The 14,482-nt window shown below is 31.9% G+C and overlaps 1 protein-coding gene across 2 annotated transcripts in view; it reads left to right on the forward strand.

Moving 5' to 3' along the window:
• Nucleotides 1-11,731, forward strand: part of LOC134725888 (probable helicase with zinc finger domain) — a 43,210-nt gene extending 31,479 nt beyond the window's left edge. For both annotated transcript variants that reach the window (XM_063590149.1, XM_063590150.1), the window contains 5 exons: nucleotides 1,443-1,550; nucleotides 2,237-2,312; nucleotides 2,617-2,806; nucleotides 3,437-3,713; nucleotides 6,107-11,731. In XM_063590149.1, coding sequence (XP_063446219.1) covers nucleotides 1,443-1,550; nucleotides 2,237-2,312; nucleotides 2,617-2,806; nucleotides 3,437-3,713; nucleotides 6,107-7,501 — 2,046 coding nt within the window. In that variant the 3' untranslated portion in view covers nucleotides 7,502-11,731. The remainder of the gene's footprint in view (nucleotides 1-1,442; nucleotides 1,551-2,236; nucleotides 2,313-2,616; nucleotides 2,807-3,436; nucleotides 3,714-6,106) is intronic.
• Nucleotides 11,732-14,482: the final 2,751 nt, after the last annotated feature.

Genomic DNA, 14,482 nt, shown 5'->3' on the forward strand with positions numbered 1-14,482 from the left:
GACGTCACTTGCAGAGACAAGCGCACATTTTATTATAAATACACAGGTATAAACCCTTTCGCCGATGAGTCCCGGTTTACCGGGATTCACGCTTCAGACAGCTGACGATGAGTCCCGTTTTACCGGGATCGGAATACCTCTTTTATGTTTCCCGCTCAAAACAGTGCAAACATGAGTTATCTTTCTTTGATGAATACCCGGATGAAAGTGTTAACATGGCGGTTCCGTTTGTTGAAAACTGTGTCAAAATCAGAGGAAATTTACGGAATTTACGAGAATTTGAAATGAGGGAACATTTTTTTTGAAAGAATATGGAAGAATTGAAGCCAAACTAGTATACTTTTTTTACATAAAACGTTGTTTTATGTACAAAACACTTGGAATGGACATCGTTCAATGTGAGGAATTTGTACAGCCTCATAAATTTTTTCCAAATTTTGCCGTTTTGGGTTAAAAAATTACGATTTGGGGTTAAAAAGCAGAATTTTGAGAATTTCACCCAAAATATGCTGAAAATTGGAAAATTTGAATATTTTATGAAGAAAGAATTATCAAAACATGAACAAAACTGTGAATATGGTGTTAGTGAATGAAATAAATACACAAATAAGTACAAACAAGTTTTTATTGACATTTATTATGAAGATCTCCCACTTGAGTAATAGTAGCCAGGGAAGCCATCGTCTCAGAGTAGCTTCTGTCTGGGCAGCAATCGGTGAAAGGGTTAATCAGCTTGTACATGTACTGGTTTCCCCATAATAGTGGTCTACAAATCTAGAAAATAAATAATATTATTAATAATATCATTTATTTGGAAAAATGCTTCTGTCCACTTTAACTGCAATGTTTCGAATGACTTGAAACCACTTGAGTTCACTTGTGCATGAACTCAATATCACAATCGAACCGACCTTACTATAATTATCTAACCAAACACTAGTCAACTATAAACAAACAACATGTTCGATGTACAACTTTGATAAATACATTTATACTTTTATGATAAAACATTAGAATTCAGTTAGACATAGACTGTCATGGCAAACAAAATCTGTCTGATATAAGGTATTGCTATATTTTGGATTTTAATCAAAAATAAGGAAAAAGATAAATCATAATAAAATGATTTCATAAAATGATTTCATTGAAACATTGTTACATTGTGGACAATAAATGTTACAATGTAGACAATAAATGTTACAATGTGGACATTAAATTTTACAATGTGGACATTAAATGTTACAATGTGAACATTAAATGTTACAATGTGGACATTAAATTGTACAATATGGACATAGAAATGTTGCAGTGAGGGCATTGAATGTTAAAGAATGACAATTACTCATGTTTTGTGACTTCAAAAAAGAAGATTCCTGTCCATTTCAGTCCTCCCTGACAAAAACCTTAGATTGATCTGATGTAAATGATTTATTTGATTACAGATATATGAAGTAATAGACAGAGTGACAGATTTAAAGAATAATTGGCCAGAAGAGTTTGGTGATATTAATGATGGAGGAATAGGTGTTTTATGTCATTATGCTGACCAGGTCAGATATTGTATAGAAAAATATTATCTGTTTACCTTTAAATTGAACTTGATTTCAACAACTATGAGATGTTGTCGTTTTCTTGTTTGTTTACAAATAAGGAGATGGGATAAGCTTGCCAATAATTCCTGGGACCTGATGGGTGTCAATCAGGAATTCCTGCTAAAAAAAGGCCCAATCTGGATGTCAATTAAAAGGTTCCTTCTGTCCTTCTACTTTACAAGCATGTTATTAAAAACAGTTGATGCTCTAGTTGCATGATTGATTGACTTAAAAAATTTATTATAATTTCCTATTGTACATTTTTTATGATGTTTGAACCTCTGGTTATGCAGAACATAAATGTAAATATAAGAATTCTTTATGATAGGGTCAATCATGCATTTCATATTGAATTGTTTCTATAAAGAATTTGTAATAAATTGAAATTTTGTATCTGTTATACAACTATTGTAATAAATAGAATGTTTGTATTGACATTATCAGACAACCTTGCAGTTAACTGAAGCATTAAAATTAATCTCTTTTTGTAAAAAAACAATATGCAAAGGTTACAAATAGTTTAAATATCAGAGTTTAATCAATGATTGATCAATGAGGAAGCTGTGTAATTACATTCTATAAAATTATATTGACATAAATAAATATATTTTTGATTTTTAATTATTTCTGTATTTATCTTGTAGGTGTATAGAATACGTTCAGAATTGAGAAAAAGAAAATTATTTAATGTCAGTGTGGAAAGAATTTATAATGTGCAAGGTAACAAACTTTTTTTTAATTTTAGAAGCGTTTTCTATTTTTATTCAATTATTGGAAAATATTGTAAGACAAATGTGCATATAAAAATTTCAATTTAGAGATATATCATCTTAATTTATTATAGCTAGAAATAACTTGGCAAATATCATTTTAAATCATAAACATTTTGAGCAAATTGATATTTTGAAATTTATTTATATTAAAATATGAAAATCAGGCTGAAAATTAAAAGGATTAGGATGAAGACTACAAAATGTGCAATAACAACAGCAGAAGACAAAGGGAATTTGTTTTATTTTTACAGGTAAACAGTTTCGAGTTGTAATATTGAGTACTGTGCGGACTCGACATACATGTGAGACCCAGCAGGAGGACTATATGGACTATGGTTTCTTGTCAAATGTAAAGTTACTGAATACTGCCCTGACTAGAGCTCAGTCACTAGTTATTGTAGTTGGAGATCCTCTGTCTCTTTGTCTAGTGGGAAAATGCAGGTTTGTTTTGAAAGTTTTGACAAATTAAATCAGATATAAAAAGTTGCAAAATTTTTCTTGTAATAATTTCCTAGATGAATTTGAAATTGATAAAGGAAATGGAGAATGTGTCAAAGCGACAACAACTTGACCATAGAGCAGACAACAGCCGAAGTCCACCAATGGGTCTTCAATTTAGTGAGAAACTCCCGTACCCTTAGGCGTCCTTCAGCTGGCCCCTTAAAAAATATGTATACTAGTACAGTGATAATGGACATCATACTAAACTCTGAATTATACACAAGAAACTGAAATTAAAACTTGTACAAGACTAACAAAGGCCAGAGGCTTCTGACTTGGGACAGGTGCTAAATTGCGTCGGGTTATACATGTTTATGAGATCTCAACCCTCCCCCTATACCTCTAGCCAAGGTAGAAAAGTAAACATAACAATACGCACATTAAAATTCAGTTTGTTTTCAAATTAAAAAGAAAAAATTAAAAAATTTAGATACAAAAAAAAACTCCATGTTCACTGTATATAATTTTTTTTGTAATCCAAATATTATTTCTGAGATTTTGTATTACTGGTCAAGTTATCCTCCAACAGATGACACAGAAAGTTCTTATCAATTTCTGCTTTTTTTCTAGAAAAGTATGGGAGTGTTATTTAGAAGAATGCAAAGAAAATGGCAGCTTTTATGGAATGCCATGGGATGCCTTTAAAGCTCAAATAGAAGCAGCAGAGAGAAGAAAGACCTATGTGTTGAACCCTCTAGCTCCAGAGTTTGTACCTAACAGATTATATCATCCACAGCATGGAGAGAATACCAACATACCTCCACACTTTGCAGCACAGGTCAACCAACAACCATGGTATTTAATGGGACAAAGAATGATGTATCCAGGCATGCACCTACCAACTCAGGTCAGTCAATAAAATATCATATGATATACATATAAAAGGCATGCACTTACCAATTCAGGTTAGTCAATCAAAAATCACATTCTTTAAATTCTTCCTCGCTTTGCTCGAACAAATAAAAGTATTTCTACTCTAAATTCAATATGCTATAAACAAGTCATGAATACGCATAAATAGGATTAGTTGATCGCAGTAACATATTAATTTTTCTAGTGATACAATATTTTATTTACTTTATTGTACAGATTTATTTGATTCAAACATCATAAAAATAAAAGTAATAAACATAGCAGCAACTGGATATGTATTATTATACCCCCGCTTTAAAAAAGGGGGGGTATACTGTTTTACCTCTGTCTGTCAGTCCGTCCGTCCGTCAGTCAGTCCATCCCATGAAACTTTCGTCACATTTTTCTCAGGAACTACACATCCACCCTTTCTGTAATTTGGTATCAACATTTATATATGTCAGCCATACCGTGTGATGCGTTTTCAGATTCATCATTCATCAACTTCCTGTTTACCGAACACTTGTATGATTTTACACATAATAGCCAAGTTGAAAATTTTCGTCACATTTTTCTCAGGAACTACAATACAAGGATTTCTGAAATTTGGTTTCAGGGTTTATCTAAGTCAGCTATACCGTGTGATGCGTTTTCAGATTGATCACTTGACAACTTCCTGTTTACCAAACACTTGTATGATTTTACACATGATAGCCAAGTTGAAAATTTTCGTCACATTTTTCTCAGGAACTACAATACAAATATTTCTGAAATTTGGTTTCAGAATTTATATAAGTCAGCTATACTGTGTGATGCGTTTTCAGATTCATCACTCAACAACTTCCTGTTTACCGAACACTTGCATATTTTTACACTATTAATATTATCCAATTGTGGGCAGGGTTGGCAAAAACCCAGGTTTTATGAGTATTGCCCAGCCCAGTGGGAAATACTGGGAAAACCGGGTTTTACTGGGTTTTAGTGGGTAATACTGGGCAATACTGGGTAATATAAAATACTGGTCTATATCTTATAGAGGATTCAGTGATGTAATACAAATGTAATACATTCAAGATATTTATAACCTATTCTGTATGTCTGGATTGGTAAACTGTAAATATAAACCCCAAAAAATCATTTTTTTCTTCACATAAATGTTACTCCTTTTAACATGATTAAGAATTAACAATTACATGGAAGAAAAAAATACTTTTAAATAATGTACTATCACTAATTAATAAGTAATTATTCAGATTAGTATGCAGATTTGTTTATGTAACAATAATCAGTCCATTCAATTTATAAGTGTTAATGGCATGACCCCTTAGGGTGTTTATTTAGCAATATAAATGTGTATAACATTGAAGATTAACAATTCACTTAAACACTGCAATAAAAAGGTGAATAAAAATGCATTTTGCAAGTTTGGATTATAATTAGTTTTTAAAACAATGTTTGGTAATTAACAAGGTATCCTTAAATATGCAAATCTTGTATTCTGTCTACACAGAAGGGAATGAAATTGGATTTTTCTTTGTTCTAGAATGACTGCCAATGGTTATCTGTCTAAAAAGTAATTATTTAGCTGTAATACTATGACACTACAGCAGTCTTAACTATTTTGTGTTGAAATAAGCTTAAAAAATTATATTGCCCAGTAATGCTCAGTATACCCATTTCTGGGAGTATAGCCCAGCCCGGGAAAACCCGGGAATTCCCGGGCGGGTAATACTTTGCCAACCCTGCTTGCGGCGGGGGTATCATCAGTGAGCAGTAGCTCGCAGTTTCACTTGTTGTGCCTAACTTTGATCCCACGTAACTGGAGCACCTCCAATACTAATACATTTAAATGCCAAACTTGACATGGTACCATATAACCCGGACTGTAGAAATCCCCAAAACTTTTCTCTTACCTTATAACCTAATATCCAACCTTAAAAATAGTACATACTGTTGCAGAACTAGCTATACTAGTTCCTATCTATATAAAAGTACTACAAATAGCAGACAGAAAAAACCCAATTTCAAACGAAATTAAATATATATAACCGACATGCACTTGCCAATTTAGGTTAGTCAATAAAAAAATCACTTTCTATAACATGCATGTACTTACCAAACTAGATCAATCACTAAAAATATTCCAAATTAAGATAGCTAAGTGAACAAAAAAACCTTAAAAATATATCAGTTCATATCCGTCAAAAATGTTATTAAACTAACATATGCCAATTAATTAAAGAACATATGTGTAAAGTAAATGAATTTAATTTAAAAATTGTGAGTGAGGCTATGGTCTTTAATGATTTAGACAAATTTGCATATTGAACACATATTCTTGTTTGTATTCCACTTCTTTTATTGAAAACTTTTTTTCTATATTTGTAGCCACTACAGCAATACATGCCTTTACAGTATCACCCAGGGTACTACCAGCCTTTAATGTACAGACCCTATTTACCACAATATGTTGGGGGTGGTAGAATGCCTCAAGCTAAACTTCATCCAAGAGGAGTAAATCCTAGGTTACCAGTCCCAGTCCGAGCAGCAAAGATAACTGACAAGGATAAGACTGGGAGAGAATCACCAGTAGGTGGCAAAAAATCTGGTCAACGTAGAACCATGATGTATGTGCCGAGAGGTCCTCTACCTTATTACCCTGCTGTACACCCACATTATAATCCATACACCCCTGGGTTACCTTATTACATGGTTCAAGAAGATCCTCGAATGGCTGCCATGCTTCGTCATCCTTATTCAATCTATCCACAGCATCCGTATCATCCTGCTGGGAATTTTATTCCGTTTCAAAACTCTCCTCCATCTCACGGCAGTGATGATGGTAGCAGACATTCGGATGATGGTCGTGACTCAAGGTCATTATCACCAGCAACACAAGGACAAAATGTAACACCAGGTACATCTCCAAGCTCAACTATAGCAGGTCAGCCTATTCATTTTCTGCCCAATGTTAAACATGTACCAGTTCATTTGTTTGGTCAAAGATCAAGAACTCCTACAGGAAATTCAAGATCGAGTACCCCGAGAGATACAGATTCTCCATTGGACATTTCATCTGAAGTCAAAGCAGAGGCTCAGGGTGAAATGGATTACATGGCAATGTCTTTAGATACACATGAAAGAAGGTCTTCAGCTCAAAGTCCATTAGGGAGAGTCATTGCATCAGCTCAGCGCAGACAAGAGGCATCATCTACTGTTACAACATCTTATGAGAGTAGATCAGAAACTCATACACCAACACGATACTCTGAGGAGAGAACGCTAGCACAACATAAATCTGCACTGAAAATATCAACAGGATTCAGTCGACAGTTTAGTGAGGATATGAAAACACCAACAGAAATAAAGAACTTAGTTCAAATGATAGATGACGAATCTGCCGCAGACGAACGTTCATTAAAGTCAACAAATCCGATTCCAATACCGAAGTCTGCACGAACCAATGAAAACTCCACAGGTTCAGCTCCAAGCCGATTATTTCTCAAGATACCAACACAAAGAGAAATAGCCGAATCTACTGAATCACTGTCAACAAGTTCTTCAGAAAGTAGCGATGGAAGACAAACTTATGCAAGAGTTGTACGCAAACGTTTACCCTCAGGAAGTGGTGATATAGATAATATAGAGCCTCAGACACCACACACACCCGCTGGTTTTACAACTCCCGGAGCTGAAGTGGATACAGATCCTCTGGGGATTCTTAGGAATCTTACCATCAACTCGTCCGCTGAAAATCAGAGAACATATAAGTACTTCTCATAGAGAATTGGTCGTCAACAAAAATGTTATTATTTACATTGTTGTATGTTGAGTTTTGTTATGAACTTGTTTTTATTTGGTTTTTATGTAGGACATGATTCTTATTATTTTGGACTATCAAGATTTGAATGGTTGGCAGCAGTCTTCAAAGTATAAAATATGCCAACTATTAGAAATGTGTTGATATATTGATGATGGAGATTAATGTTAATCTTTATATTGACAAATATATTGTTTCTTATGTGTAATTGTATATGTTATAATGCCTTTGATAATAAGCTTAATGGAGTTAGACCAGGGTTAAAGGGAGATAAGTTGTTAGTCATTATTTTATTTAGAAAATGTGGTTACATAAGTGATTTTAATATATTTATGTGACAAATTTTCAAAATAATCTGTAACCTAAAAGAAGAATATAAAAATTACTTTTTACACTAGTGATTTTTCAAGTTGTTTCTTTAGACTAGGTCTAGCTCCTGAAACAATGTAAAGAATAATTATTTTTGTAGCAGAGGTAGTTAAATATTTTTCCTTAAACATATTGTAGAAATGTTGTAGTGGTAGCTAGATTAACATTTAATTCTGTATATTCATAGTGCATATTTACTGGCTTGATTTAAATATGAGGGTCCAAAAATAGACTGAAGTTATTTTATGGGCTACTTTGTCAACCATAAATATTAATTTGTTAAATTTAGAAAAAAACATTTGTAACAGAAAATGCCCAGATCAATTTGAAATCTGTTTTTGGATTCTCCATTTATTAAGATAGAAACTATATATAGTAGTAAATTGCACTTGTGTTATTTTGGGTTCAGATTTAAATCTATTTATATGCTGCACGTTTTTTTTTATTATTAAAATGTATCAAAGTTTTTGAGTATACAAATGACTATTGTTATATATATGATAACATGTGTGTGATTTTATTCAGTCATTATTTACTATTTTAAAAGGAAAATTGGCTTTTTTGAAAAAAGATGTTTTTTTTATTAAAACAGGTATATTGTACTTTCTTATAAATTATCAATATATGTAGAGTACTTCTTTCTAAAGTGTTGATTTTAATGACAATTAAGTGAAATGGTATGAGAAATGACACCATGAACATTGTCATTGGTGCCAGGTTACTGTACTTCTATACAGAACAATTTTTGAAAATAAGCTGCATTATCTTTCTTTGTGCTTAAAGAAATATGAATATATATTTTTGCATACAGAATTATTTTTGAATACTGATCATTTGAAATATAGTTGACGTTTAAAGAAAATGTATATGATATATAATGATATATTTGCTTAAAGCATTATAATAGCAATCATATAAATTATTTGATGACTTCATAAGTGCTAATAAAATAACCATTTACAGACTTTTTCTTTTTGTCAAGATACCTCAGCTTAATTGACAATCTTTAAAACAATTATCTTATTTTAATGTTACACCTTCTATTATTGTACATTAAAAGATGCAAACAAGTGCTACACAGTATCCCTCTAGTCCATATAAAGTCCTGAATAAATGCTAAAAGTTAAATTAAGCAAAGTGCTCTTTTTGTTTTCTAATGTTTAAAGTAAAAAAGTGTCTTGTTGATCTCAAAGGAACAGTCTTACATAGGCAGATTTGAAAACATGAATAAATTAACTTACAGCTTTGGGATGCACAGTACATGTATAATCATATCTAAAAAGCCAGAAAAATAACCATAATTATAAACGCTCTGGACTATAGTCTCACCAGAACAGATATATGCTGCGAATATAGCAATGCAATTTATTATACTAAATATTAGAACAATTAATGGATAGGTTATTATGTGTACAGATTATTATGTAGTTTGTTATATGTAACGAAAGTTTAAAATATTTAATACCTATCACCATGTTATTAATAATGAGAGTTTATATACATGGGTCCTGCAATAGTAAACTAATAATCTACCTTAGAGCTGCGATATATTCTGTATGCCTTGCAGGTCTATTTTTGGGGTGGTACTAGTTATACTTTAAGATATATATATATATACATTGGAACTGATACTGAAGTATGTTTATGCATGTATCTCCTCTACCAAGTCTTGATGAATCTGTTCTTTAAGCATATGTTTATTTTATGAACTATTAAAGATGAATATTTTTATGTTTAAATTGAAAAGTCTTCGTAATGCAGATAATGGGCATTGGAAAAGATTATTTAAAATTATTAATCAAGATGGCATAATTGTTTCTTTAAACTTTATTTTCTTAATTGATCATTACATTTAAGAAAAAAAAAGAGTTTAGATAGCAATACCTTAAACTTCACCATGTATTCATATCTAAAAGATAAAAAAGTAAATATAAGTGTGTGTTTTCAAATGCAAAAGTTGCTTATCTTGATATTGTTTTATCTTCAAAGAAACAGTTAAGTTTTATTTTTTATTTGATCTAATTTACTTGATTTATGAAATTCTTACACAATTCCAATATAGTAATGTAATAATGGTTTACACTGAAAATAATTGTGTGGAGTTTGGGGAAAAAATTATCACTTAGTAAATTAAAAGATTTTCATAATTTGATCAAAAAGTGTTAAGTTTACTTCCTTAATGACTACACATTGTCTCTTTAATGTGCTATGAAACATAAAGGTCCAGTCAGAAAGTGTCAATTAATATGTGGATTTTAACAACTACTGGATTAAGCCTGTATACTGTTGCTTTTGTCAAATAATTCATTGTTTTGATGTTGGGTTTGTTATTATTGTAATAACTTGGGTGTAAGCTTTAGGCAAATGCAGTATACTTAATGTGATTGCTCAAGTAAAAATTAAACACTACAATATTAGGAAAGGAGTATCATGATCTCTGCCTCCACAATGTACCGATTGTTGAATTATAAAACTTAAATCCAGCTTTCATTTGTTTTCAATGTAAAAGGACGTGAAGTATTTGAAGTTTTCTAGTTTGCAATTGATATATATATATTGTGTATATTGTATGAAGGATGAGTTGCTTTTCATCAAAAAGTGTTGGTAATAGCAATGTTTATTACTGATTATTCTGCAAGGGTTTGGTAAATTTACAGTGAAATGTTGGCAATTGAATGGGGCTAAACATAAGATGCATGCAAGGGTTTCCTGTCAAATTGATCTTTAATGAATAAACCTAAAAATAATTCATGAATTATTTGCAATATAGATAAATAATAAGTTCTCACTTAAATTAATGGTTTCAGTTGGGTTCAATAACATCAGAAAACATAATTTTAATCAAAGTGCTTGAGCTTTCACAATTAAGTATATATAAGAGTGTAGAAATAATTCTGGATTATAATAATTTTATAATGATAATATGGACTTCGTACCCCTAATCAAATATAAAATATAGCTATATTTAAATAATACTGATATTTACATGTGTATAATTAATGTATGTATAGATGGATGTAATTTTACCATAGTTCTTGCTTGTTATATTGTTGTACTAATGTTAAAAGCTTATTTTGAGTGTTGCCTATTTATTTTACCATCGAATAATGGTAATGGTGTTATTTTTTCCTTTTTGTACATTTGATATTGTGATACAAAAAGTTGCATGCAATTTATTACTTCAGATTCTGGTGTGGCGGCCATTTTCCTTCAGCTACTGCTAATTGTATATCATGTTTAATGACAATGGACCTTTAGTAATTGTTACTTTTTGTCTGCACAATTCATAAAATATTGATGTTTTTTTATCTGCATCTGAAATGATGTAAGATCAAAGATCATGGAAAGTTTTATATCACTCTTAGTTTGTTGTGATTGTAACACATTTACTAACCCCAAAACATTGTCATTTATAATCCCAAGGTCACTGAGGTTATAAATCTAAAGGCTAATTCACACATTAAGATACTGGAAACATGTTTTGAAATTTTATTTCCATCAGAGACTTAATAGGTTAACAAATTAAAGCTGCACAATAAATTAAAAGCTTGCAGTATATTCAAGTGCCTTTAAGATGATATTTCAGTGACCGTATTTCCATGAATCATTCACGATTTGGTTGATATATAAACCTGAAGTGTCCATAACATGAAATATAGTTAGCAGTGGTTGTAGAGAAAATGTCCTGACTGTTACACTAAAGTTTTAGACTTCAAGCTATATATAGTATTTATATTCCTTGCTTTGTATTCACTAGTGATTAAATGTAGTTAGCACAGAAACATTGTCTTTGTTTTCTATTACAGAATAAAGTTGACAATTGATGAGATTGAATTAGTTTTGTGAACAGTCAACCCTACCCCAATTATCTGTATCATTTGAATAATGAAAAATACAGCTTGAGGAGCATATTATTAAACAAGAGTCAATTTCAGAAAGAAAGAAAAAATAATAAAAATGGAAGGCTTTGTAGTGATGTTTCAGGCAGCACTTTTCAAAGTATAAGTTGGTGTTGAGGTCAGTTTATGGGATACCATTACTGGTAGGTCAATACTATTCTGTATGCCGTTTTATTAGTATTCGGCACATCTCATTTCTATGGAGATTGTTTGGGCCAGCAACCTAATTCAGTTATTTTTATTAGAGACATTTACTTATAAAAAAATAAGATGTGGCATAGTTATCAAAGGAACCAGGATTATAATTAAGTGCGCAAGACGCGTGTTTCGTCTACATAAGACTCATCAGTGACGGTCATATCCAAATAACTGCCAATGAGACAACTCTCAACCAGTGAACAAATGAGGAAGAAATTAACCACTATAAGACACCATAGAGCCGTCAACAATGAACTACAACCATACTCCTTGGTAAGCTATATATAGCTTCGAAATGACAAATGTAAAACTATTCCAACAAGAAAACTAACTGCCAGTTATTTTTACAATAATTATCAAATGTACCAGGATTATAATTTCATACACCAGACGCACGTTTCGTGTACATAAGACTCATCAATGACGCTCAAAACAAAAAAGTTAAATAACCAGTACAAAGTTGAAGAGCATTGGGGACCAAAATAAGTTGTGCCAAATACGGCTATGGTAATCTATTCCTGGGATATGAAAATCCTTAGTTTTTAGAAAAAATTAAAGTTTTGTAAACAGGAAATTTATACATAAAAAAAAGTGCTGACTACTGTACTTGTGAAACCCTCGGGGATGAAACGTCCACCAGCAGTGGTATCGACCCAGGTGGTGTAAATAGTACCAGGATTATAATTTCATACGCCAGGCGCACGTTTCGTCCACATAAAACTCAACAGTGATGGTCAAGCAAAAAGTTCAATAGCCAAACCAGTACAAAACTGTAGAGCTTAGTTATCCAAGGTACCAGGATTATGACTAAGGACAGGTACATGTAGAATTTTGCTGAGTTTAATATGCTTACTGGCGCCAAATATTTCCCCTTTTTCTGACACAGTTGTGAAACATTACAACCTAAGAACAAACTAATAATTTGAGATAAAAAGATTGTCACAAAGCACTAAAAAAGAAGTCTTTTTATGAATCCCTTGATATTATAAGTTTTATAGGGAATGGACATTGTACTATGTGTCCTCTTATATAGCCCCAATGATAATTGTTTCTCTTTTAAAGACTAAATCATGATTTATCATAGTAAAACACTATCATTACAAGTATGAATTTATAATTCTAGACATTTGGAATCATTTTCCTAAAATTTACACAATTGGTATTGATTTTCGTTGTTCTCCTCATAGTTTATGTGTTTACCTCAGTTTTAGTTTGTAACCCGGATTTGTTACCTCTCAATCGATTTATGACTTTCGGACAGCGACACACTGCTGTTTCCTTTATTTCCCTCATGTTTTTTTTAATTGAGTAGAACAGACTTGTTGAAAGCTGCATTAAAATATTTTCCATGGTTTTGTTCCCGATGTATTTGTGAGGATTACAATTTTGTAATAGTGATGACAGTTTGACGGTGTTTTCCAAGAATACAAATAATTATGCTTAATATGCGTACGGTTGTTCGAAATTTCTCATGAAGGTAAATCGAGAAAAGCACTTCGGATGCATGACATTATTAAACGTGTTGTTTTCATTTTTTCAAACAAAAATGTATACGTAACTCGTCTCAATGACAATCATACCACATATTCTGATTTCTTATGAACGCATTACTTTATCTGGCAGTTGGTTCCATTCTATGATTGTTTTCACAAAGTATGAGTGTTTATATTGTGACTTATACCATTCAGGCACTTTAAGTCCTCTAGTGTTGTTCATTATGTGTTTTTCGCAAATGTTGTCTATCTCACAATTTGCAAATATGTTGCCTTTGATTGTTCTTTTCGTTCATCTTGGTGTGAAAATATTGTCGGCTGATAGAGCTGGCAACTGCCCACCAAGCACCTTGTATATCAGACATAGACTGTGGTTTTATTTCTAGCGTGTCAATTTTTAGCTGACGTCTCATGTTGGTAATGGACCCTGTTTCCTGACTTCTGCAGTTCTTCTTGATATTTCGAATTCGTATGCATGTTTTGTATACATTTTAATTTATTAATCTCCCCTTTCATATATGGGTTCCAGATGGTTATATGCCATTGTAGATCTTACTAGATTCAAATACCTCAAGTTCCTCATAAGAAAGCTCAAGGATGCATTTGCGTTCTTGTTTATATGCATAATCCGATTTAGGTCATTTGACCATTAGAGTCCTAAGTAGTCATTTACTTGCACCTCTACGTAGTAAGATGTGTATAATTTGTCTGGTTTTTTTTTATTGAAAGATAAATAAAAAGACAACAGTAGTATATAGCTGTTCAAAAGTTAAAATCAATTGAAAGAAAACAGATCCGGGTTACAAACTAAAACCTAGGAAAACACATCAACTATGAAAGGAAAATAACAGAACAACAGAACCACTGAAGTGCAACAAAAACAAACTACAATGTAAACATACATAAACGAACTATTTTGAACTAAAAAAATCCATACTCCTGACTTGGATTTATGAGTTTTGAACAGCGGTATACTACTTTTGCC

This window comes from Mytilus trossulus, chromosome 7 (genome assembly GCF_036588685.1).
Source record: "Mytilus trossulus isolate FHL-02 chromosome 7, PNRI_Mtr1.1.1.hap1, whole genome shotgun sequence".
NCBI classification, from domain to species: domain Eukaryota; kingdom Metazoa; phylum Mollusca; class Bivalvia; order Mytilida; family Mytilidae; genus Mytilus; species Mytilus trossulus.